Source organism: Symphalangus syndactylus, chromosome 16 (genome assembly GCF_028878055.3).
Source record: "Symphalangus syndactylus isolate Jambi chromosome 16, NHGRI_mSymSyn1-v2.1_pri, whole genome shotgun sequence".
Lineage (NCBI taxonomy): Eukaryota > Metazoa > Chordata > Mammalia > Primates > Hylobatidae > Symphalangus > Symphalangus syndactylus.
Genome location: NC_072438.2, coordinates 12,356,653 through 12,383,904, shown reverse-complemented (window position 1 = coordinate 12,383,904; position 27,252 = coordinate 12,356,653). Strand labels below are relative to the sequence as shown.

The window sequence follows — 27,252 nt, the reverse complement described above, 5'->3', positions numbered from 1 at the left end:
CTTGAACCCAGGAGGCAGAGGTTGCGGTGAGCTGAGATAGCGCCTGGACAACAGAGCAAGACTCTATCTCAAAAAAAAAAAAAAAAAAACAATTCAAAGCCAGGCCTGGTAACTCAACTTCCAGGAATTCTCAGAAAAAGAAAATTAAACACAAATATTTATGTACAATAGTTAATTGCCAAAAAAAAATTATATAAAATTTTATCACAACCACATAGTAAAACAACGACCCATAACTAAAATTACTGTTTCATAATAGGAAAATGCTAATAAAATATTAAGTGAAAATTGTCAGATTACAAAATTGCATGTAATTTTGACCTGATTTTGAATAGGAAACTCATACAGAATATACAGCAAAATATGAACGTGATTACCTCCAGGCGGTAGCAGAATTGAAGGTGATTTTTTTTCTTCCTAGTGCTATTCTCTATAGGCCAAACTTTTTACAATGAACAGTTAGTATTTTGTTTTTTTCATTATAATTTTAGACTTTTTTGGATTTTTTTTCTTGATAGTTTAAGAACAGAATGGCTGAAATGAGCTCAGATTCAGGAATACTGCTCTATATCCTTTGAATTCTTCCCTCTCTTTCCATTCTCATATCTTTTAGTACTTCAACCAAAAAAGTAAAAGAGATAAAATACTGGTAAATACCTAATTAATGATGCTGCGGCAACATGTCGCACCCTGGGGTCTTCATCCCCAAGCAAATGGATGACAACATTATTGAGCACTCGTTCTTGCAGTTTTAAAAGCTTTAGAGAGAAGGATAATAAAAATAAACATAATCTTGTATTTGACTAAACTGTAGGTAAGATATTTTGGAAAGCTAGTGAGAAAGAACTCAACATTACTAGACTTAAATTCATATAACACAATTACAACTTTCATGATATAAACTGTGAAATAAACAGATCTAAAACATGACGAATGCATTTGGAGAAATTCCACAAGGAAAACCTCACTTTCACCTCCTTGAAGGTAAAACAGCATATCACAAAAATAAGCCGCTTACCCCTGTATAATGATGAGCCCCTCTGTGTAAGTTTTCTGCTTTTGCCTCCAAAAAGCTCACCAGCCTAACAAAAGAGCACATTTAACAATGAAATCATTTACTTCCTCAGTAAACACTTACCGCCAGCTTGCTCCAGAGCAGGCTCATCCAGGTGCCCTGGAAGGACCTTGGGCAGCACTTACTCAAAACAACAGAAAAGGCCAATGGCTTTAAATAAACAGAGGTGGCATTCCTCTCACAATTCCAGACTCAATAAGACAGTACTCAGTAAACTGTTTTTCTTTTTCTTCAAAATAAATACTATTTCAAAAGACTCTGTAAATGCCCTACAGAATTGGCTCAAACCACAGAAGGCGCGGGCTGGGCCCTCCATAACCTGCTATCTTGCTGCCCACGCACACATGCTCAGCGTCCCTATCTGTGGATGGAGCCGAGAACAATCCCAGATTTATAAACATTCTAAGGATTAAATGAAATAACCCACAAGGGCTCTATAAAAGGTGGCTTGGAAAAAAAAAAAACAAAAACCTGAATTATAAAAGAAAATTTCCCGTCTAAAAGAAGGTACTGAAAAGAAAACTTCTCCAGCCAAAACTTTACTCTTAGAAAATGAAAGTGCCAACACAGCTCACGTTATGTTTTTTTTTTTTTTTTTTTGAGGCCGAGTCTCACTCTGTCGCCAGGCTGAAGTGCAATGGCCACCATCTTGGCTCACTGCAACCACAGCTCACGTTTTTTAATTACAACAAAATATAAACCAGCTGTCTTACCTAGGTTCAGTATAATGATGAGTATATTCTTTTTAAACAAGCAGAATTAATATAAGCTACATTTTTTGAAAAGTTTAAGACAAAGATGAAAAATTCTAAGCTCTTTTATTCCCACTATTGAGAACACTTTAATGACCAGGACTATCCAAAAAAAAAAAAAAAAATCCACTCTTCTACTTATATTTTAAAATTCTAGGCCAGGCATAGTGGCTCATGCCTGTAATCCCAGCACTTTGGGAGGCCAAGACTGGAGGATCAGTCGAGCCCAGGAGTTTGAGACCAGCCTAGGCAACACAGCAAGACCCCATTTCTACAAAAAATAAAATATTAGCCAGTGTGATGGCACACACCTACTGTCCTAGCTAATCCGGAGGCTGAGGCAGGAGGAGCACTTGAGTCTTGGAGTTCAAAGCTGCAGTGAGCTATGACTGTGCTACTGCATTCAAGCCTGGGCAACAGAGCAAGATCATGTCTCTAAATAAATAATAAAATAAAATAAAATCCCAAGCATAGGGCAAAGTTCAGCAAAAAGCCACTGGGAGGATAAAATCACTGTCATCTATCTAAACCACTCAGATTTCTGATGGACAGGGTACTTGATAACATCATTCCTTGCATCGAGTGACCCCAGGACTTTCAATTGAGCTTAGTTCATGAAATCTTATGGATGTGACTCACTTACCTGAAGTCGATCTCCGCAAGGGTTTCCAGAAGCTCTGTCCTCACCAGCCAATAGGAACTGTTCCTCAGAGTCAGCACATCGATGATCAGCTGCAGTCCTAACTCACTGTAGCTGCTGCTGCAGAGACTCATGACACAATGCTGGAACACATGGTCCAAGGCAAGAGGGCAGCAGGTTAGTCCCACTCAGTACCCACGTCTTGATGGTTTGAGAACCGTCACTCTTCAACACACAATGTTCTGAGTTTAACTGCAACCAGGATGTTGCACCTTTCCCACACCTCTCAAGGACATTGATGAAGAATACTTTCTCTCAGTAAATACAAGCTTAAAAGTAAATGTGTCCCCCTTTCACATAACTGGTTTCTTCCTTCCATTTCTGCTTATGTCATGGTTTCAACTGTCAAACAGCAACTTCACAAACATTGATCAGTTACAGAGGGGACTGCCGCACAGCCCCAACACCACTTCTAAATAAATCTCAGACCCAGGGGTAAGAACAAGGGACCTACACCAAGGACGACCTCACTATGTCACTATGTACTCCAAGGCACGGAGAACAGAACAGGCCCCTACTGCTGTACTCCTCCCCTGCAGCCCCAAGCACCCAGGGGCACCATCACATGCATGGCTGACACACAGACCCCCAGCTAGCCACAAGATTGAGCTGTTAGCACGCTTCCTTCTGCTCAAGAAAGACACAACTGACTGAAACAAAACCTGGAAACTAGAGAGAAATTACTGTCAGGTGTGACATTTTAAAAGGGGGAGGTATCCCACAAATTTGACAATTGTAGGTTTTTTGCTTTGATTTTTACTAGTTAATTTTTACTATTGTTGACTGGCCAGTTGTGACTTATGAGCCAGCTGGTATGGAAAGGTTCAACATGCTATCACTTAAAGAATTGAGGCTATTTCACTTTATACAAAAACAGAGGTTGAGTAAATAATCCCTAAGGCTCACTTTAACTCTTACCATACTATGGGCCTAACACAGTGGGTTTTGTTGTTTTTTTTTAATTCGACTGATTATTATTACTATTACTTTTGAGACAGTCTCACTCTGTTGCCCAGGCTAGAGGGCAGTGGTGCAACCACGCCTCACTGCAGCCTTGATCTCTGGGGCTCAAGCAATCCCCACCCCCACCTCAGCTTCCCAAGTAGCTGAGACTACAGGTATGTACCACCATACCCAGCTACCTTTTTTTTTTTTTTTTTTTTAATTTTCTGTAGAGACAGGGTCAACTATGTTGCCCATAGTCTTGAACTCCTGGGCTCAAGCAATCCTTCCACCTTGGCCTCCCTCCCAAAGTGCTCAGATTACAGGCGTGAGTCACCATGTCCAGCATATTCAACAGACTTTACACTTAATGATAGGTTATTTCTAAATATATCCTTTAGGAAGAGGTCTATTTCAAACAAATATTCTGAGAATTAAAACTCAAACTGAAGTTTATGAAGCATTAACTTTACTGGCAATGTTTTCTTTCTAAAGCTGAAAGACAGATACATGGTGGGTATTATTGGTTACAGCTTTAGAGTGTACGGAAATATTTCCTATTAAGCTCCAATTTTAATTGTAGCAACAATAAAATGTCCACTAAGTGAAGAAGTGGTTCCACAGAAGATTATGCTCACCCTCACAGCTGTACAAGCTAACTTGCAAGTAACAGAAGACTCATCCTTCAGTGTTTTCCGCAGCAAAGGAATGCAATCCGCCAAAGAAAATGTATTTCCTAACCAGAAGAACAAGCAACAAACATCATCATCTAAACTTAAACCTTAGTAAGGATATCTAGAAAAAACACAGCTGAAAAACCGGCCGTTACCTGTGAGGGTTCTAATGGTGCCCATCCAATCTCCCACGTGGAAGCGGGACCTGCTGAGGATGGAGCAGATGAGGGTCCCACAGAGAATGGCAGTGGCTCCTCGAACTTGTGGGTCTCCATGATCGATGTAGTTCAAGATGTCTGAGACATACTGTTCCTCTGTGGAGATAAACTGCTCAGCTATGGTACAATTCCCTACTATCAACTTTCTAACTCAAAACAAAAGCTTAATTCTCAGGAAAGAGAAAAAGAGGTGTGAAGGGAAGATCCAAATTCAGAAATGACTTCACTATAATAACCCTAAGTGATTAAAAAAAAAAAAGTTTCAGGATTTAAGAATTACAGATTCATCATATTGCCAATATGTCCTCAATACCACAGACTTTCTGGATTATAATTATAGGTTGTCAGATAATAAATCTGATTAAAATTCCAGATTCCACTTAAAAAAGATTAGAAAAAACCCTATTATACACTTACCTCATATAAATTCAAAAACACAAGTGTACCCTCTCACCCAAAGAAAAAGAGAGAACGAGAAGGCTCCATAATAAGCATGGGCGTGGTGGTGACACGGGTCCACTGCTGCCTCAGCCAGTCCTGGTTCCCACTTACCCTGAGTGTGAATGCCTGGCCTGGCTGAGTGTGACTCAGCGCCACTGTGACCACGCACAATTTGTGCTTTAGGTTTAAATCTGATGTGTATATAAGTTGGCTCTTACGTGCTGAGGTTTCTACTTTTTTCCTCTATGGGTTTCATCTAAAGGGAACCCATGAAACAAAAAACTTCACTATTCATGTGTTTTCTGAAGAGCTACAACGCAGGTCAAATATCCCAAATGAACTCAAAACACTTACTGCTCTAAAACTAAAATAGTCAATACTGAAATCGTTTTTACAATAACGATTAAATCTGAGAAAATAAGATGTGAACTTTTAACATACCAGGGTATTCCGTGGTGTCAAGAGGAACTTTATAGAGTTTGCTGAAGAAAGATTCTGGGTGGAGGGCCACAGCTGCTCCCACACAGCTGAGGGCCAGGGCCTTCACGCTGACCCTCACATCCCTGTCCGGAACCAGCACTGCCAAGAAATCACCCAAGCCACCTTCAGCCTCAAACAACAGATTGTTTTCAAATGAACAAAACCAGACCCAATAACCTACCTGCTCCCATCATTTCCTCCCTCCCCTCGGCTAGTGAAAACCAAACTCATCCTCAGATTCTACTTCCTCTGCTGCACACAAGGCAAAGACAGGCCACCAAGTTGACCACTGAAACCTAGTTATTTCCTTCAACTCTGCACATCCCCTTTTGTACTCACCATTTTTTCCCCCTGTTAGCAAAAACGAAGCAGATAAAAGGCGGACACAATGGACAAGAGGTGCAGAGTCATCATCGGTGGACTGTCCGATGTCACCTTTGACGCGGCAAGGCTAGAAAGGAGACAATGACACTTGTTTGTCTCATACTCAACAATACATTCATGCATTAGTTCATTCAACAGATAGTTCTAGAGCAGCACTTATGCCAGGTGTGCTGGGGATAAAGAGATGCCCTGGTTTGTGCCCATATGCACACCTGACCTCACAGAGACCATGGCCAAGCAGAAACAGACAAGTCAGAGGCAGCAAGACATAGGGTCACAGGGCTGTGGCAGGGGATAAATGCAGCATGCAGGGAGGGTGAGCGTGGTAAGAAGGCAGTTGACACTAGGCATTCAGGAAAGGCTGCTCTGGAAGCAAAGCATGAGCGGTCTTCTACAGGACAAGCAGAAGCTACTTGGGGAAAGGCAACAGCTGGGGAAGCCCAAAGCTAAGAGGAAGTGGGCCTGGTAGATAGGCAGATGCCAAAGGCTGTAATTCTGACTGATGGGACGAACTGTGAAACGCTATTCCTTGTCCTTGAGGAATTAAAAGTGAAGACAGTTACACTTACATGTAAAAAGATAAAATAAAGAGAGACTTTTAAAACAGTTCAGTAGAACCAAAACAAGAAACGCTGCAAGGCCACAGACAACCATCAAATGAATGGTCCAAGAAATCTGACAAGGAAACATTCAGTACAGAATAGATTTGTCTGGGGCACACTCTCAAAGGAGGCAGAACTCAGGCAATTCTCGAGGCTGTGGGTAGTACCCAGAAAGGCAGAAAACAACAGACTTGAGAAGCGCTGGTATTTAAAGAGGAAATTTAAAGGCCCAGGGATGGGAAAGCAATAAAGTAGACAGTAGCCAGGGCGATTTTAAATCCTCACACAAGCTCAGAAACACCAAGTCGTCTCAAGCCTATGTCCCTCACCTTGTTTTCTTGATCACCCGGTTCAGTAGCTTCATCTCTCAACACAAATTTATCAACACTGCTGTCAGAAGGCTGCCTGCTGTGACTCGTGTTTTTCAATAACTGTGCCTGTTGAAGGGCTTTAAAAACAGAGAAATCAAGATTAAGTGACAAATTTCCACTTACAATTATACATTTATGCTAAGATAACTCAAAAGTATAAGATTTAGATCAAGAAAAAGTATGATTATTCCTCAATTGCTCATTTTCATCAGCTATTCAGAACTCAGAAAACAGTATCAAAGGATTTCTTCTTTGAAGCAAAGATATAATTAAGACGTCCAGGTCTGAATACAAACTACTTTGTAGCACATCACCTGTAGTCCACATACCCATGGAAGAGTTCCTGAAGGCCTCCGAGGCTTCATCAGGAAGAATACCTGTGGCTTCCTCATCTTCATCCTGGGGCTGTCCAATCTGCAGGCCCAAATACTGGTTGTCGGTACCGTCTAACACCTAAACGGTTCAAGGGGGGCTGTGAGAATTTTGAAGTGTGATCACCAAGAGATAAGCCCTCCAACATGGAAATGCAACGAGGAAAGAGCACATTTTACACACAGAACACAAATGTACTCATCTGTCATTTATTTCAATGCACAGAAATGCATGCGTGGAAACTGCTAAGAGCTTACTGATCACTCATTCCCACTACATTATGAAAAGCTCTATTAGCTCTAAAAACTCCAAAAAAATTCCAATGTGGACATTTTTTAATATGAAAAAGAAAAAACCCATACAAAAATATTTGTCTTCACAAACAAATTTTACAGCAAGTTGGAAATATAAGGACAAAGCTTTTAGACAAAAATCTAACAATATAACAGGTTATCTCCTAAATTGCAAAGACTAAATCTACTAAATTTAGGGCATGGTATTTCATATGTTTAGCCATCAGCTTGGGGCATGATTCCACATCACAAGATGTTTCATGTCCACTTGAAATGTCCCGTGTAATTTACCTAAAAAAACTGAGCAATGGACTACCAGCAAATTATTACCAAAATATTATTTTATTAAGTTTGTTAACTACTACACTATTAAGTAAAACACTCAATGATATAAATGTTTTAAATTAAAATTGGAATGTAAAAGCAACTCCATTTCTGGGTATTTAGCCAAAAAAACGGAAAGCAGAGTCTCCAGGAGCTATCTGTACACCCATGTTCATAACAGCATGATTCACAACAGCTACAACATGAAAGCAATACAAGTGTCCATGGACAGAGGAATGGAAAAGCAAAATGTGGCCTATCCATACAATGGAATAGTATTTGGCCTGAAATATTAGGAAGTTCTAACACAGGCTACAACATGCATGAGCTTTGGGGACATTATGCTAAGTAAAACAAATACTGTGTGACTCCTAAAGTATATGAGAACCTAAAGTAGTCAAATTCAGAAGACAGAAAGAAGAATCGTGGTTGCTAGGGACTTGGCAGGAAAGGAGGAATAGAGAGTTCAATGGGAACAGAGCTTCAGTGTTACATGATCAAAAGGTTACAGAGATGGGTGGTAGCGATGATTCCATGGTATTATTTAAATGTATTTAATACCAGCGAACTGTATATGCAAAAAATGGTTAAGAACGTAAATTTTATGTTACACATATTTAACCACAGTTTTTAAAACTGAAAATAAAATGGAGTATAAAACTCAACATGGACTTGTACCAAACGTTATTAGACTATCCATGAGGGTTTCTTGTCCACTAGCTCAGAGATGAGAGGTACTTAAACCTATGCTGCTATCAAATGGGAAATGTTGTAAAAGTTTTTTGAAAAGTCAAAAGTTCTTAAAATAATGCACAGTATTAATCACATTTCATTAAGACCACAGATCTGTTTATAATAGGCTCCTTAAGGATTTTTAAAAATAATTATTTAACCAGGGCCCAACAAGGCCTTAAAAAATGTAAAATGCACGCAATTTTAGCAGAGTTCATATAATCGACTATTCCAATTTTTTACCTCAGTGTTCAACACAAAAGACACTACGCTGTTTCCTTCAGTGAAGGTATGAGATGGGGTCAAGCTCTCCATTAATGATCTAAGCTGCGCTGTCAATAGGGGTATTAGACAAGAAGAGAACAAGCAGGAGGGTTCAGGTCTGGGTCTCCAGGGAAGAACTCAAAAGATGGCAGACGGCAGGGCTGGACATGGTGGCTCACAACTATAATCCCAATACTTTAGGAGGCCAAGGTTGGGTGGATCACCTAAGGTCAGGAGTTTGAGACTAGCCTGGCCAACATGGTGAAACCCTGTCTCTACTGAAAACATTAGCTGGGTGTGGTGGTGCCCACCTGTAATCCCAGCTACTCAGGAGGCTGAGGCGGGAGAATCGCTCGAGCCTAGGAGGCAGAAGTTGCAGTGGGCTGAGAACAAGCCACTGCACTTTATTTTTTTATTTTTATTTTTTTGAAATGGAGTCTCGCTCTGTCGCCCAGGCTGGAGTGCAGTGTCAAGATCTCGGCTCACTGCAACCTCCGCCTCCCGGGCTCAAGCAATTCTCCTGCCTCAGCCTCCCTAATTGCTGGGACTACAGACATGTGCCACCATGCCCAACTAATTATTGTATTTTTAGTACAGACAGGGTTTCACCATGTTAGTCAGGCTGGTCTTGAACTCCTGACCTCAAGTGATCCACCTGCCTCAGTCTCCCAAAGTGCTGAGATTACACGCATGAGCCGCTGTGCCCGGCCTCCACCACACTAGAGAGTGAGACTCTGTCTCAAATAAAAAATAAAAAAAAAAGATGTCAAGTCTCTCTGCCCACTTACAATTTCAGAACTGTCTGAAGGGGTGATAGCTGAATCAGGCCCTTCGGTGGTGGTCTGGGAGCTGTCGCTGATGGGCGAGGAGGCCTGGGTCCCATCATTCAGGTCCATGGCAGGGTCAGATGGGACGGCGCTGACCTGGCTGGAGCTGTGGCTCAAGATATCCTCCTCATCCCCATCAGTGGCAGAGCTTGTCAAGTCACAGCCAGCCAGATCCACTGAGTCCGCCTGCAGCGTGTGCTGTGACCGTGGCTGCTCTGTGATGATGTCGTGACCTGCTGACCCTGGAGTGGAAACCCCTGAAGAAGCAGCCAGCTCTCCACTGATCTCATCCTTCACTGAGGCTGAAGACAGAGAAACACTCATTTGTCAAATGGTGAGAGAAAACATTCAGTAGGGAATCACAGGCTTGCAAAATAACAAAAAGTTCCACTGTCATCAAATGTTTAACTGCACAGCATCCTGAAGACAGTGAAATGCAGGACAGCAGTGCATCCTTCAAGCACCACTCACGTTGCCTCTCACTACAGTACCCAGCTTAATAAAATAAGGCTTATCAAAAGGAATATTCTCAAATGCTGTTTCACTGCAAAAACCCAAGTTGAAGTTCTCAACCAACTACTCCAAGCCTTAGCTGGAGCAATATATAAAGACATTTATAATTAAGGGGCAGCCTAGTCAGGGGCACAAAGCTAGGCGGTCACAGACACGCAGGTCCTCTAAGCAAGCAGTGGTCAGAAACAACTGTCAACTCATCTCTCTGGAGTGGGCTTGCCTTCTTCCAAGCCACGTTCAAGATCTCGACTCCAGTCCTACTCTCCTGGAAGATAAACCTGTAACACATTTTCCTAGTTGACTTTTTAAATTACCATTTAAAAACAAAAAAGACTATATAAAAATTATGGCAAAAAGGTCGACATGAAGCTGTTGGCAGTGGTCACTCCTGGGACAGTTGGGTCGGTGAGTGTGTGAGCTTTATACTATCCAGATTGCTGTGACGTTTTATTGTTGCTTAATTTGTGTAATCAAAAAAAATCTATTTTTATTTTGTAAATAAATAATTACTACTAGAATTATTCAGATTTTTCTCTCTAAATATTTAAGTCTTACTTTCAGTTTAGCTAAAATATTCTTTTAGATAGGATTATACAACCAAAACCACTCTCATATAATCCAGTTATTAGTACCTTAAGTTAATCCTTATCTTTTATAAAGTACACAGAGAATTTCATTAGATAACTATCTGTAACTGGCCAGGCATAGTGGCTCACGCCTGTAATCCCAGCACTGTGGGAGGCTGAGGCAGGCGGATCACTTGAGGTCAGGAGTTCAAGACCAGCCTGGCCAACATGGTAAAACCCCATCTCTGCAAAATATACAAAAATTAGCCAAGCATGGTGGTGGGCACCTGTAGTCCTAGCTACTTGGGAGGCTGAGGCAGGAGAATCGCTGGAACCTAGAAGGCGGAGGCTGCAGTGCGCCAAGTGCACACCACTGCACTCCAGTGACACTGGGTATCTGCACTGGGTGACAGAGTGAGACTCTATCTCAAAAAAAAAAAAAAAAAAAGAAAAGAAAAAAGAACTATCTGTAAACAAAGGCAGATTCTTTCAAGTTAAACTATCCATAGGCAATTTTTCATCCCTTAATTTTTCATCACATTTCCCAACCCGCAGCATAACCTATTCAACTCATGAGATGTTTCGACCTGCCATCCCCTACTCACAAAGGCCCTATGCTCAAGGAGCATAAACCTAATTTTAAAACAGCCTAAACCACGGAAAATAACAAATATATGATGCAAACACCACAGACACACAAGCTTCAGAGTATTATAAAAGAAGCCCAAATATGCCCCATTTAAGTAACCTGGCTCCACTGCTGCCCCCAAGTCGTGCTGTCCACCAGGTGCAGGGAGACGGGCAGGAAGGGCAAGGGGTGGACGGCAGACAGTGAAGGTCCACACCAGTGGCTAACTAGTGAGAACTACCTGCTAAGGCAGAGCTGCTGACATCCGATCTCGATTCAGAGTCATCCTCCAAGGCTTCTTCTTCTCCTAAGAGCACTTTGCCTAGTAAATAATGTACCAACATTCCTTTTAGTTTGCTAAAAATAAGGACTTCAAAATTAAGTAAATGCACTCTAAAATGAAACTCATAAGAATATTTAATTTACTCTAATATAGTTCATCATCATATATAAGTATTTTTATACCTCTACAATATTAAACACAAAGAATGTAGAGATGTTATGTTTAGAATGCTATTAAAGTCAATAAATCTATATGGAAAAAGTTAAAAGCAATGATTCTCAAATTATACCACAAAACATTTTAATAATTAATATTTATTGATTTCGATTATTAAATAATCTATATTACTACTTAAACTTAAAAATGGTAAGTTATAACTGTAAAGATCCAATACTATTGGCCTTTGAAATATTCATGTCATAGCTCCAATGACACACCAGAATTCATATATAAAACTCTAATACCTAAAAGTCACTTTCCTTTTATTATCTTTTAATTTTCTGGACTTTATGATTAACAATCAGAACTTAAGCATTATATGATCTGGAAGGATGAAATAATATTTCATTTGAAATTTCTAAAAATACATTTTATTGTTCATCTTCAGAATTACATTAATGAGAACGAATGAAACCAACAGTCTTAATATGATTTAAAACTGAACTCATTAAATCTTTGTGGCTACATTACATATGAATGTCATTAAGTGACACTATCAAAATAATTACTGGAAATTTCTAATTTCTCCTCTTCAAAGAAAAAGTCAGAAGTATGATAACTTCCATAAACTTACAATGATGTGACATTAAAAGTGAAAAAAACTAGCAAAGGAAACCCAAAATCTAGATGAAATTAACACAGCAACTTGGCCTATCTACTAAATAATAGGAAACTTTATTACAAAATAAGTTCTTTACCTTGAGAAATCAAATAAAATGCCAAAAAGGTGAATTCAGATCTTAACAAAAGCCATCTCTATCTTCCAAATCAGTGGTTTGCAAATATGTTCCATAGAGCCGTCCCCAGGGTAATTTCCTCAAAGGCACAAGAGCTAGGCTGCCACCAGAAGAGAGGCTCCAGGACACCCCCACCACTTTCACCCTAATCCTATATCCAACACTACTCTACTTTCGTCTGTCTTATAATTTGGGCAGATTTCACTTAAAAAGGATTTTCCAGCTATAACAAAACAGTTTGAAGACACAGCTCTAAATGGGGGAAAAATACCAAAAAGGCTTAAAAGAGACAGGATATATCCCATGTCCTAGCCAGAAGAGGACAAACTCATCTCAGCAATGTGAATCAGTCATCTTCTTTTTCACTGCCACTGGAAAAAGTGACTAAGAAACAAACAAGTGTCAGAGTAACTTAGTCACATGTCCAAAAATCTCTCCTAATTCAAGAATATAGAGATTAATTTTTCCTAGAATCCTTTTGGCTTCTAAACACTGTTTCACTAAAATCTCAAACTTGATTAAGTATCTTATACTATGATGATGCAAATATTATAGATTCCAAGTTCTTTTAAGAAATGTTTACTTAGTTCAATGAAGGCTAGAATGTTATTCCTGTTAAGATCCCATTCACTACTGCAAATAATATTAGGCATCAGGCTCTCAATTAAATACTCAAATCATGACACAAAAAGGATCAGTCTTTTAAGATTTCAAAATAGAAAGTGACAGCAATTTTTTTCCTATGCAAATCCACACTGGAAAAGAAAATAACTGGCATTGCAAAAGATAACGTGTACCAAAACCAGCAGATTATATCAGAAACACTTTAATAAAAGTTAAGTTTTATCAGAACATTCTGATATGTACAAAGTTAAATATGGCTGAAAAATGATAACCAGGTCCAAATTAAAACAACCCAACAAAGGAAACTTTTTTTTTTTTTTTAAAGACACAAGGTCTCATTCTGTTGCCTAGGCTGGAGTACAGTGGCATGACTACAGCTCACTGTGACCTCAAACTCCTGGGCTCAAACAATCCTCTTGCCTCAGCCTCCTGAGCAGCAGCTGAGGCTACAGGCACATGCCACATGCGTGGCTGTTTTTTTGTTTTGTTTTGTTTTGGTAGAGACGGGGTCTCACTATGTTGACCAGGCTGGAAAAGCTACTTAATAATATTCCTGACTAATACTAAACAAAATCTACTGGGAAGGTAAGTTAACTTCATAAAATGTAACAACACATTCCCTAAGGCAGGTATGGGCAAACTACAGCCTGTCTGTTTCTGTAAGTAAAGTTCTACTGGAACATAGCTGGCCAGTAGCTCACGTCTTGTCTACAGCTGCATTCCTGCCACAGGGCAGAGCTGAATGTTGCAAAAGAGACCATATGGCCCATAAAGCTAAGATGTTTACACTCTGTCCCTTTACAGAAAAAGTCTGCTCACCCCGAACATTAGAAATTTATGATGCGTTCAAAATTTATGACAAAGCAATTCTGATATGAAAGTAATTTTTAAAAGCCACCCTACAAAACTATTTAGGCCTGGTTATCAGATTCCAGCAACATTCACACATATAATCACTCTTCTGAGAAGAGATATACACAGAGTCCAATACAGTATTACAAGAAGTATAAGATACATTACATTACAGAAATACAAGAAAATCAGTAAGATTCAACACAAGACTCTGATTTCTGAAATAATCACCTTTTTGTTTTCTTGAAAGGACAGGGCTGCATGAGGAACCCCCTCCAGCTGTAAATCACAGAAAGTGACAGATAAAGTAACAAGCTGATAAAATCTAGAAGAAATGTGAAAATCTTCAAACAGCTTGATTCAACTTTAAAACTAGAGAAAATGTGAATGTATTTCCACAAGAAACACTTAACATCGCAGTTCAACACTTTAATTTCAATATGAAAATTACATTAACATTCAAATATATAGTTCTAAAGATACGACCTAAGAAATCAAAAAAGCTGAGATAAATTGCATTTTAAAAAAGCCAAACTAAAAGTATTAGAAATCTCAGATTATTTAGTTGACTAACAATCAAGTATAACTTTTCATTAGTGATAAGTATTTGTACGGCATGCATTCTATACAGAAAATGATTCTTCAGTGTAAAGGACAGGAAATAAGGCAGATTAATATTTCCTGCTCATGGTTCTGGCAAACATTTATGTTCACACGAGGCAGCAATAAGACTTCAGTCAGATTCCCTCTAATGTGGAGGCTGTGAGTAAAGGCCACGCTGCCCACACAGTGTGCACTACACCGACCACGCTGCAGTGGCCTAGGAGGGGCCAGAGTCAGCAAAAGTTTATCCATAGCCTGCTAGGCACCAGACCCAGTGGTAGAGGCTGGGATTCAGAGATTCCCACCCACTCCAGCTCCCAAAGGCAGCTGTCATGCCAGACAGGACCCACCAAGCTCACTGCTCCAGGGCAGCACTGCATGGTGGGATAGGGCCCAGCCCCAAGAGCATGGTGAGGAGCTGACTGGGCAGTGGAGGCAGATGCAGAGCTGGGGACAGAGGGATTTTCTAAAGTCAGGCCAGGAAGGAACTCTCAGATCCCTCTGACAACTTGAAGATGCCATTTCTGGCAAATTAACACAAGGATCCTGGAACTATTTTCCCTACTGTTTTCATTTCTCAGCACGTGAAATGCCACAGGAGGCAGCCAAGGCAGAGAAAGAATCAGGAGGAGGGGCTTTAAATGTGTGGCCTCATTTTGCCACCTAACCTTCTAAACTTTAATTCTCTTATTTTATTTTTAAATTTATTTTGAGACAGCATCTTGCTCTGTCGCCAGGCTGCAGTGCAGCTGCCATCAAGACTCACTGCAGCCTCAACCTCTTGGGCTTAAGCAATCCTACGACCTCAGCCTCCAAACCAGCTGGGACTACAGGCACGTGCCACTATGCCCGGCTAATTATTATTATTTTTTTTTTTTGTAGAGTCAGGTTCTCACTTGGCCAGGCTGTCTCAAACTCTTGGGCTGAAGCGATCCTTCCAAAGTGCTGAAATTACAGGAGTGAGCCACCACACCCAGCCCAACTCCCCTATTTATAAAATAAAGATGAAATTTGTACTATAAGTTTTGGCAAGGAAGATGGAATGCAGACTGCTTAGCACAGGGCAGGCCCATAATCAGTAGAGTGTAACTAGTATTACTGCAAAGTTAATTGTAAGAGTAGACCTTGCTAATAACTTGCCTATAAGTTCCACAATACTCCCACTACGGCTTCGGCCACCAGACTGCTCCTTAGCAGCGGTGAGCTGCCCAATGCCCCCGACTGTGGTCAGGGTTTGCAGAAGCTCGGGTGGAGGCGTTCTGAAGAGCTGCTGCAACAGCTCCAGGGCTCCGGTCACAACATTGTGGTCTTGGTGCTGTGTATGATGTAACGTCAGTTCATAAACCTAGAAACAGAGAAACACAGGTGTTCTGGTCAGAGTTTATAAAATGCATCCTAAGCTTCATTTTTTTTGTTGTTTTTTAATAGGACTTCACTGGCAAAGTTCATACCTTAACTTCTCCCCTTAAATATTTCCCTATCACTTCTACCAATGTGATCATTAGCTTCCATGTTGTTTTCTAAATTCCCATGATTTTTTGTTATATTAATTCCTTAAAAATAAATGGAGCACTTGCACTAGAGGAGCAGCATGAGAATGAAGATCTCTATTTCCCAAAACTGGTGACTAGGAAAGGGAAAATAAAGCCCAGCATACACTGAGGGGAGAGTCAGCTTGACACACATTTAAAAATCGAAAAACACTACTATAAGTGCCACTGAGAAAGAGCTACCAGACATTTTAAAGGCAGTATGCCATATTTATTAGCACTTTTAATACTATATCACAGTGTTCCCCAACCTTTCTGGCACCAGAGACTGGTTTCATGGGACACAATTTTTCTACAGGGCCAGGGGATGGTTTCAAGATGAGACTGTTCCACCTCAGATCATCAGGCATTAGATTCTCATAAGGAGTGCACAACCTAGATCCCTCACATGTGCAGTTCACAATAGGGTTTGCACTCCTATGAGAATCAAATGCTGCCACTGATCTGACAGGAGGCAGAGCTCAGGGGGGAATGCCAGCTCACCTGCTGCTCACCTCCTGCTGGGCAGCCTGGTTCCTAACAGGCCATGGACCAGTACCGGTCTGCAGCCTGGGGGTTGGGGACCCCTGCTATATCACATTATATGAACATAATGAATATATTCTTTTTCCGTTTAATTAGAGTTGCCAGAGAAAATACAGGATATTCAAATTTAAATTGTAAACAAACAACAAATAATTTTGTAGTGTAAGTATGTCCTATATGATTTGGAATATACTTACACCATAAAATTACTCATAATTTATCTGAAGTTCAAATTTCAATGGCATCCTGTATTTTTATTTGCTATTTGCCAACTCTCTCTTTAATATTATAAAATACATATGTTTCTTTTTTTAAAAATCAGACAGTGTAGAAGAGTATAAAGTCTCACTTTTAGCTCTTCTGATGGTAACTTCTATACCCCTGAATCCCAGGTCAGCAAACCATGGTGCACAGGTCAGGTCTGGCCTGCACCTGCTTTTGTACATAAAGTTTCACCGGAACAGAGCCACATTTATGGGCTGCCTATGGCTGCTTTCGTGCTAGAAAGGTAGTGTTGAGTAGCTGCCACAGACTTGGGATGGCCTGCAAGACGGAAAATATTTACTATCTGGCCCCTTACACAAAACATTTGTGGGTACCTGCTCTAGGTAATCAGCTTATACCTTGACTTCTTAAGCCATCCATTTTGAACAAAGAATCTCCTGGCTCCTCTCAATGTAATAAGCAAATCAACACCCACATTTCCTTCACCTCATCTGCCCCCTCCTAAATTCTGTTAGCAACAGCACTGCTTTCATACTATGGAGATTTCCATTCACATGCTACTAGGTAACACTATTTACATTTAATGTTCTCTGCCTAGAAGCTGAGCCAAAAAACTTAATTAAAAATAAACAGTATGTATCTTACATATCGTATGTTCATAAATGTTATTCACTGCATAATTTATGAACAATGTTCACAAATGTTATGCACTGCAATAATGAAATATTTCTGAGTCCAGTCACAATAACATAGACTCAGAACGAAAGAAATATTTCATTATTACTCCATGTCATTTGAAAGAGAATGTCCTAAGGTTAATGGTCAAATGGGTTCTCTTACTGTAATCTATTACTTGCTTAAAATTTATTCTGCGTCTTATTTTGCTTCATACTTGGATCACAAATTTCCTTTATAAATCTTGCTGGCCCTCCTATGGCTGGTTACTAATTGCCTTTTTCTCCCTCCTTGTTGATAATATGCGCATATGCCTTCCCTCTGCCTAGCTTCTTAAGCATACTATTTATTCAAGAAGAATGGTTTCTAATACGAACTACACGCCGAACAACAATCATCCTAGAATTGCTTTTATTGCACGCCTAGGTGAGAGAGTTTGTTTCTTGGATTTCAGGGCTTCCTCTATTTTTCAATTTCTTTCTTTTTCAAAAAGCACACATGGAAAGCAAACTGAGTTCCTGCATATCTAAAATTATCAATATTTTGCCCACACTTGCTTAATAGTTTGGCCAGGCCTAGGATTATATTAAATTCTAATTAAATATGGTTAGCCAAACTACATTTGCTGAATTGAACGTCTCATGGCAATTTAATTAAGAACAGTTTTTAGTTAAAAGAAGATGGAGTAAGATATGTTATAGAGATAATCATATCTAGAGTTTAGAATTTGCCAGTTCAAAAATGTGCCACATCATTTATTTACTTTGGAGAAAGGTCTTAAGAAAATCAGCAATTAAGTCTCACATCCATACCCTTTTTTCCCCTTCACCCTCTATCCCTGTCCTTCCAGGATTACTGCAATCCCAATTTAACACAGTTTCAATCTGTTCACAAATGTTAGAAACCTCCATAACCAGCACTCTTGCTAATCTATGAGAAAGCCTGCAGGCCTTCTCAGGACCCATCCTTGCTCTGTCTATGCACCCACACTCGTGTGCTGTGAGCACTGTCTCACCCTTTCACTCCTGGGACTTGGCAAAGACCACATTTTCTGTCTATAAAGCTCCTGTCTTCTCCCAACTCTGTGCCGGGTCAGATTCCATGTGCCCATGAGTGACGGCTCATGACTGAACTTCTCCAGGCCCCACCATGTGCACCTCAACCTTGCTAAACTGTTTAGTAATTATTTGCTTCTCCCAACAGACCAACGGTCTCTAAACTTTTATGATCAAGCAGCCTTCTTAAAAGCATCAGTTAGGGCCAGGTGCAGTGGCTCACGGTTGTAATCCCAGCACTTTGGGAGGCCGAGGCGGGCGGATCACGAGGTCAGGAGATCGAGACCACGGTGAAACCCCATCTCTACTAAAAAAAAAAAAATACAAAAAATTAGCCGGGCGTGGTGGTGGGCGCCTGTAGTCCCAGCTACTCGGAGAGGCTGAGGCAGGAGAATGGCGTGAATCCGGGAGGCGGAGCTTGCAGTGAGCCGAGATCGCGCCACTGCACGCCAGCCTGGGCGACAGGGCCAGACTCCGTCTCAAAAAAAAAAAAGAAAAGCATCAGTTAAAACAAAAATTGAGCATATAGTCTCAACACTTTTTTAAAAGAGTACACTTATCTTAAAATATTATATAAGAAATACTGAACTCAGATATACACTAAATCTGATAAGGCTTTTCCTCCAATTATTGATTTACAGATAATACAGAGAACAGAAAAAGGTGTTAATTTACACAGTGGAGATGTAAGCAGTATATCAGACCACAGGAAAACTTAGAAGACAAATAATCTGGTTTCTTAATAAACAAACTCTAAGGGAAAAAACTGGGATGGAGGGGAACCAGTTGATCAAAGAGATTTACAATCCTTATCAACCAATTTTATTTAGATGCTGATTCCAAAAGAGTAGAGAGAAAAATTGACAATGCGTTGGTGGGTATTTGATGTAAGAAATGTTTAATATTTTCAGGTCTAACAATGGCACTGTTTTGTGACGTTGTTTTGGACTTTTGTTTTGTTTTTTTGAGACAGAATCTTGCTCCATCACCGTGGCTGGAGTACAGTGGTACAATCATGGCTCACTGCAGCCTCAATCTTCCAGGCTCATGTGACCCTCCCATCTCCAGCCTCCCAAGTAGCTGGGACTACAGGCATGCATCACCACACTTGGCTGATTTTTTTTTTAAGACATGGGGTTTCGCCATGTTTCCCAGGCTGGTCTCAAACTCCTAGGTTCAAGTGATCCGCCCGCCTTGGCCTCCCAAAGTTCTGGGATTACAGGCATGAACCACTGCACCTGACCATCATTTTAAAAATAAAGTTTTAAAAATAAAGAAGAGCCCTCATCTACAGAGATACTGAAATACTTATAGATGAAATAAGAGGATAATTGGGGTTTGCTTTCAAATAATAAAAAAAGGGAGAAATAGGATTATAGATGAAATATAACTGGTCATGAGTTGATACTTTTGTATGTGTGGAATTCTCAATAAAAAGCTAGCTAAAAAAAAAAAAAACAAGGTAAGGTAAAAATGAAATAAACTATATTTTAAATGTATTATTACCAAGGCTACACCCTTTTTACTCAACAAAACATTCAGCAGTGTTTTTTGTGAAGGAAATATAATTAAATGTCATATCCCACGAGACTCTGCTTTTATTCTGTAAAATAACCAAAGGGCAGCTGGTTGGAACAGAACTCTCAGCCCCAATACTTTCTTAAAAGTCTACTCTCGCCCAGCTGTTTATCAACAAGCAGCACTTACATGGCCTTAACATATGCCAGGAAGCATTCTAAGCACTTTACAAACACTACCTAACTCAGTGCTTAAATTATTAGCATTATCTTCAATTCATGATTCTATGTAAGAATCATTTTAAGCCACTTAGAATTTCGTATCCTACAAAATTTAGCTAAATGGCACATATTTAGCACTATAAAAACCCTGACATAACATTTTAAGTAAAGTTCAAAAAATCCAATTGCTTAAAATGAGGCTGCATTGTTACACAGTTAGTGAAATAACCTGAGTAAGCGTGCTACAAAGAACTGAAGTCAACTGCCAATCACAGTACATTAGAATTACTGCAAGGTTTCTCTGCATTGGAAAGAGAAGTTCCAACATTTTGTTCCGACACCCCAAACGACCACGTCCCTATCTCCTTGAGTGAGCATATACCACCCTGCCTAGACCAGTGTGCTAGGCCACAGGCTCTACAGGGCAGAGGCTGCAGCTGAAATACTCACCATTGTATACCCAGCACCTATCCCAGAGCCTAGCACACAGTGGGTGCTCAATCAGTATTTACTGGGTGGATGAACACATATTGTGACCTCTGGTTTTATAAACAGGGTAGCAGCGGTCTCTGAGGGGCTTACGTAACACGGCACCTGAAGGGGCATCACCTGCGTCTGACTCACAGTGACAATGACATACAGATGGAAGGCAGCTAGAAGTCAGCACCTAGGGTTGGAACCGAGCAGCGCAGCTCCAGAGTCCACACTTCTAACCCTCGGTTCTGCTGCTTCTCTTACAAATTAATCAGTTCTTTGAATGTCAGTCATTCACATGCAGGGCCTAGAGTAAACCCTGTGCTCCTACCTGGACAAGCTGCTCTGCAGAAGGAGAGACTTCCATTTCTTTCCGTGTCACTCCAAAGCTGCCTTTCAGGCTTGTGTCCTTGACCTGCTGCTGCAGCAAGGGCACCAAATACCTCAGGGTGAGCAGCACACCAAGAATCAACAGAGTGGAGTGTTCATCCTCGACAGGAACCAGTAAGCCTGTGGGGGTGGCAGCAAGACATCTTAACATCTGACTCACTGGAGATTCCCGGCTTAATTTGTTAAAAAAGAAGAGATCCTGAGAGATCAACATGGCACAAACACGACCGTGAACGAGTACACCACGAGGCCCACTGGGAGTGGCTACAAACCCATATCCCTAGCTTAGCAAGGTCCTTTCCAGTGAGCCTCATTGCCTTTGAAAGCCAGGCCGTTATTTCATGTCATGCATCCACATGCTCGCTTCAGCACTTGCCAGTGTTCATTTCCACAGTTACCCAAACAACAGGAGAAACTGTCAACTGACCTACAGAGAACCCACAGGAACCCGAGGCACAGTCTCAAGCCTCACAGACTTACCGTAGTCATGTCCGGCACAGACGGAGGGCCAGGCCCCAGGCGGCAGGCAGGGCTCACACTAGCCCACACGCACTGCCCAGCTAGGTGTCCCTGAGCATGGCTGCATCTGCAGGGTCACAGAGACCCATGCGGGCTCACAGCAGCCCCAGTGCAGTTCACATTCAGTCAACCAGTGCCAAATAGCCTGGTCTAGAAGCTGAGAGATCATCTGATTTTATTTCAAAGGTCTATCTTGAATACACACTGGAGACTCTTCCACTCGTATGCCTCCACCTTACCTAAGAGCACATTTAGTAGCCAGCTATAGAAATATTGTGCCCTTCTTGAGTGCTGGCAGATGCTCACTGCTGATCCAGCCGCTGTCCGCCGAATGGTGGGGGAGCTTGACTTCAGGTTCGCTATGAAGGCCTTTAACAAAACCTACGGAAGCAAAAGTCCAAGCAGATAGAAGATGAAGCTCCTATGACGCTTATCATGTACTACATAAAACTTAACTTGAATTAGAAGTTTCCAATTCTTGCAAAGTATAAACAGTTTGAGGCTTTTCCTACAGCTGAACTGAAGTACCCTAAATTTGGGACACTCAAGAGCAGTTTACAGACATATGCAGTCTATTTGCTTCTTTATAACCTATAACCTTCACTCAGGGGACTGCTCAGCATCCATGTCCTCTCTGCAATGGTGGAGGCCTCAATTCTAGATACACTCTGCCCACAGTATTTGGGGACAGTTAAAAAAAAAAAATCAACAAATGACAAAGTTAAGGAGAAAAGAGTACTAGCCAACTACAGTAAATGCCCCACCCTAAGAGATGCCTTGTAAAAGTCCTGCTAATGTCACGAAGTTCTCAGGACCGGAACATCTTCAATCGGAAACATCTGCAGTTTAACTGGACATGACAGCATACTACCCACAACTGTTCTCCTAAGAAATTAGGGAATACTTTCTCACTGGGCCTCTAGGACAATCCAAAGGAGAAAGTGCTATAATTCTAATGACGGCCATTTAAATCTTGATAAAAATATCCTAAAATTGAAAAGGGGTGACCCATCTAGTTGCATTATCTTGGTGACTATGTTACTTAAGAACATCCATTTCCCATTATTCAAAACTATGCTCTGAGCCATGACTTGATTCCAATCATTGTTCAGCATGCACTGAGCAATCACTATGAGTCGGGGACTCTGCCAGAGCTACGCCTGGGCAAACAAGCAGTAAACTAGTAACTGGCATCTGATTTATAAGTAAGTTCCCTTCCATGGCATGGTTAGCATAGTCTGTTTCTCAGAGGCTTATTAACTCCCAGGGAATTTACACGAGACCTCTGTGTTGGCAGCCAGGCCCCCCAAAATCTGGCCGTAAACTGGCCCCAAAACTGGCCATAAACAAAATCTCTGCAGCACTGTACATGTTCATAATGGCCCTAACGCCCACGCTGGAAGGTTGTGGGTTTACGGGAATGAGAGCAAAGAACACCTGGCCCACCCAGGGCGGAAAACTGCTTAAAGGCATTCTTAAGCCGCAAACAATAGCATGAGTGATCTGTGCCTTAAGGACATGCTCCTGCTGCAGTTAACTAGTCCAACCTATTCCTTTAATTCACCCCATCCCTTCTTTTTCCATAAGGGATACTTTTAGTTAATTTAACATCTATAGAAACAATGTTAATGACTGGTTTGCTGTTAATAAATATGTGGGTAAATCTCTGTTCAGGGCTCTCAGCTGTAAAGGCTGTGAGACCCCTGATTTCCCATTTCACACCTCTATATTTCTCTGTGTGTGTCTTTAATTCCTCTAGCGCTGCTGGGTTAGGATCTCCCCGACCGAGCTGGTCTTGGCACCTCTGGACACTGTTAGGCACAGGCTGAGACCCCAGCCACAGGACTCCTCCTCCCCCAGCCACAGGACTCCCCCCCACCCCAGCCACAGGACTCCCCCCCACCCCAGCCACAGGAGTTCTCCCCTTGCCAGCCACAGGACTACCCCACCCCCCAGCCACAGGACTCCCCCAGTGGCCTACTGCCTCCAATTTCTCCCTGAGAAACCACCTGGAGAATAAAGTAGAATTATCTCTGACAAACTTTTTTAGCCGCAAGAAAAGATACTAACATCTTAAAAAACTACTTTGGTCAGGCTCAGTGGCTCACGCCTGTAATCCCAGCACTTTGGGAGGCTGAAGCGGGCAGATCACTTGAGGTCAGGAGTTTGAGACCAACCTGGCCAACATGGTGAAACCCCGTCTCTACTAAAAATACAAACATTAGCCAGGCATGGTGGTACGCACCTGCAGTCTCAGAAACTGGAGAAGCTGAGGCACAAGAATCACTTGAACCTGGGAGGTGGAGGCTGCAGTGAGCCGAGATTGTGCCACTGCACTCCAGCCTAGGCAACAGAGCAAGACTCTGTCTCAAAAAACAAAAACAAAAAAATCATTGTATTAGTCCAAATATACAAGCACAATGAGAGCTACTCATTATTATGATGAGTCAGAACACGGTGAGCTTAAATAGTTTGGAATAATAAAGAATAAAATTTAGTCTGAGAGCTCCAAGGGGCCTCCTCAGGTCTAATCTCTACAATCCCAAGAATCCCTTCTCCAAGGCAGCTAACAGGAGGCCCCGAGGCCATGCTACAACTGTTCAAACAGGGAGGAGGTACACTGTATTTTAGAATAGATAGCAACACTTTCCAACACATGCACAACATACCTTTAAGAGTACTTCAAAAGGGAAGAGACATATTAATCATTAAACTTCAGAGCCAAGGGTACTTTAAGGAATGGAAATTAAAATCATAATGTGATTCCAGAAAATACTCATCAGAAAGGCTAAAAGTAAAAGCATCAGCAATTCCAAGTGCTAGCGAGGACCAGAGCTCCTGCAGTCCCCATACACAGTGACAAAAGGGTGAGCTGGTACAAGCACTCAGGAAAGCTATTTGGTAGTTTCTACTGCAGCTGAGGTGCACACGCCCTATCACCCAACAACTCCACCTCTAGCCGTGTGTGCTGGAAATCTGCACATGGGCTCCAAAAGACACACCTAAGAGTGGTCACAGCAGCACTGCTCACAATAGCCAAGAACTAGAAACAACCCAGTGATAATACAACGGATAAACTGTGGTATATCCCTGCAATGGAATGCTATGAAGCTCCTAAAACTACAGGAATACTAATACACACGATAATATAGAAGACTCTCATGAACTTAATATCGAGCAAAATAAACCAGACAAAAAGAATACATAATATATGGTCTATATACACAGAACTTAAAAACAGACTCTGGCATTAGAAGCCAGGACAGTCATGACCTTGGGGAGGAAGGCAGGAGCAGTGACGGGGGGATGGGGGAGAGGCTTCGGAGTGCTTGGTAATACTCTGTCTTGACCTGGGTGGTGGTTATAAGGTAAGTTCACTTTGTGGTTATTCACCAAGGGATACACTAATGATTTCTGTCCTGTCTGGTATGTACACTTCCTGTCAGGAAAAGGAAAAACAAGGGAGTATCAGTGTTTGGCAGGTAATTCTGAGAAAAAGAATACACCAGAGGGTGGGAGACTTCTAATCCAACATGCTGGATTGAACATGTGAAGCTCTGCTACCCAGAAACCCCACAAAAATCATGTAAAGAAGTTGTATAAAGCATACATTTACGGGGACAGAAAGAACAGAACGGGGACATTAGCAGACTATGGGTGTCAACAAAACTTCGGAAGCTAAAAAGTAACAAGGGCTACATAACTGACTGATTTGTTAGCCCGTAGGAAGAAGTTCAAATGCAAGCTTTGCTGGGGAAGGGGGAAAAGATAGGAGGGATACCAGCAAAAAGCAAGCTTATTCAAGCCACAGAACTCCAAGAAGAGCTCTGGCTTTGGAGGCACCGCATATATCTGAAAGTGGAGGGATGGAGAGGGTGGAACAGTGGCTGGTCTCATAGCTCCATGCGCAAATTCCCACCCACTCACCTGAGGTCTTCCCTCCAATCCAAGGCAGCCCAGGAAGCAGCCCCTCCCCCACCTCCAGCAAAGATTGAGATGGATAATCTCAACAGGTGTTTACTTAGTTGAGGACAGACGTGAGATGCACACAGAAAACAAAAAGTAAGAGGGCACCCTGACCAGCAACACTGTCAGTCCCCTTCCAGTACCCGGTTGCAGGATAAACACAGCCAAGCTTATAGTCTCCAAGCAGGAAAATGAATAATTTCCTTCCAGGGATACTAGCTGACTCAAGAGGAAAAGACTTACAGATACTGGTATTTAAAGATCTAATAATGGGCTCACACCTGAAATCCCAGCACTTTGGGAGGCCAAGGCAGGCGGATCACTTGAGGTCAGGCATTCGAGACCAGCCTGGCCAACATGGCAAAACCCCGTCTCTACTAAAAATACAAAAATTAGCCGGGCGTGGTGGTGCACGCCTGTAATCCCAGTTACTTGGGAGGCTGAGGCAGGAGAATTGCTTGAACCTGGGAGGCAGAGGCTTAAGTGAGCCAAAGTCGCACCACTGCACTCCAGCCTGGGTGACAGAGTGGGACTCCATCTCAAAAACAAAACAAAGTCAAGAAAATAGCTGGACGTGGTGGTGCATACCTGTAGTCCCAACTACTTGGGAGGGTGAGGCAGAATGGCTGCTTGAGCCCAGGAGTTTGAGGCTGCAGTGAGCTATGATAGCACCACTGCATCTCAACCTGGGCAACAGAGCAAGACCCCATCAAGAGACAAAGAAAAGAAAGAAGTTAAAAACATAACACTGAATAGAAGAGTTTGAGATGGATATCTAAAAAGTACCAGAAAAAGAAAAGAAAAAGGTAAGATGTGAGTCAATCTAGGAGGACCAACATGCAACTAACTAATTTCAGGAGAGAACACAGAAAATAAAGGCAAGAACTTCTCAGAGAAATGCAAGAAAATTTTCCCAGAACTGAAGGGACGTAACTTTCCAAATTAAAAGGCCTACTAAGTACCTAGCACTTCACCTCCCCCAAAATGGAAAGCTTCCAGAGAAAAGCACATTCGTAGGTTAAGGAATTGGGTCATGTTGGAGACTTTAAGACAACGGGGCAAAGACTTCGCATTTCTGAGGGAAAATGATTTCTACCCCAGAACACTATACCCAGCCAAGTGTACAGGAGAAAAAATGGCATTTTTATGAATGCAAAACCTCATACAATTTACCTCCCATTCATCTTCTCTCAGGAAGCCACTAGAGGATAGAAAGAGAAACATATGGCATCTAGGAACTGGGCATCCAATGGGAGAACTGCAAAGGAAATTCCAGGCTGATAACAAAAAGAAGTCCTAGGATACAAGTGTACAAGAGACCTGAAGAGCAACCTGCCCAGACTGGGGCAGAGAGCTGGATAACTCAAGATGGAGATGACCATACTGGGGAAAAACTGATTCAGTAAATCACCTGTCATGAAAAATTGTACTAAACACATTTTACAAAGAAGTTGGAAGGTGTGAGAAGACAAAAAAGCCAAAGAATAATAAGCAAGCAATACAGAGTTAACGATTAACTCCAAGAAAACAGATGTGAAGATTAACTCCAGGAAAACAAAAAGTTGTACAAAGACATATAATCAAGGCACAAGCCAGCAAAGAGCAAGGCAGCAGCAACGGCCTCTGAAAGGAACCAGGGTCTAAGGAAAGGTGAAACC

The 27,252-nt window shown here is 41.5% G+C and overlaps 1 protein-coding gene across 1 annotated transcript in view; it reads right to left on the bottom strand.

The window, feature by feature from the left end:
* HTT (huntingtin) overlaps positions 1-27,252 on the bottom strand; it is a 166,804-nt gene that overhangs the window by 106,769 nt on the left and 32,783 nt on the right. Inside the window, exons 7-21 of the mRNA XM_055245541.2 lie at positions 21,868-22,009; positions 21,051-21,229; positions 15,617-15,821; positions 14,105-14,152; positions 11,400-11,480; positions 9,413-9,753; positions 6,969-7,092; positions 6,598-6,716; positions 5,622-5,733; positions 5,244-5,381; positions 4,299-4,457; positions 4,108-4,205; positions 2,471-2,610; positions 1,019-1,082; positions 658-758 (exon numbers count right to left, since the gene is read on the bottom strand). Coding sequence (XP_055101516.1) covers positions 658-758; positions 1,019-1,082; positions 2,471-2,610; positions 4,108-4,205; positions 4,299-4,457; positions 5,244-5,381; positions 5,622-5,733; positions 6,598-6,716; positions 6,969-7,092; positions 9,413-9,753; positions 11,400-11,480; positions 14,105-14,152; positions 15,617-15,821; positions 21,051-21,229; positions 21,868-22,009 — 2,051 coding nt within the window. The remainder of the gene's footprint in view (positions 1-657; positions 759-1,018; positions 1,083-2,470; positions 2,611-4,107; positions 4,206-4,298; positions 4,458-5,243; positions 5,382-5,621; positions 5,734-6,597; positions 6,717-6,968; positions 7,093-9,412; positions 9,754-11,399; positions 11,481-14,104; positions 14,153-15,616; positions 15,822-21,050; positions 21,230-21,867; positions 22,010-27,252) is intronic.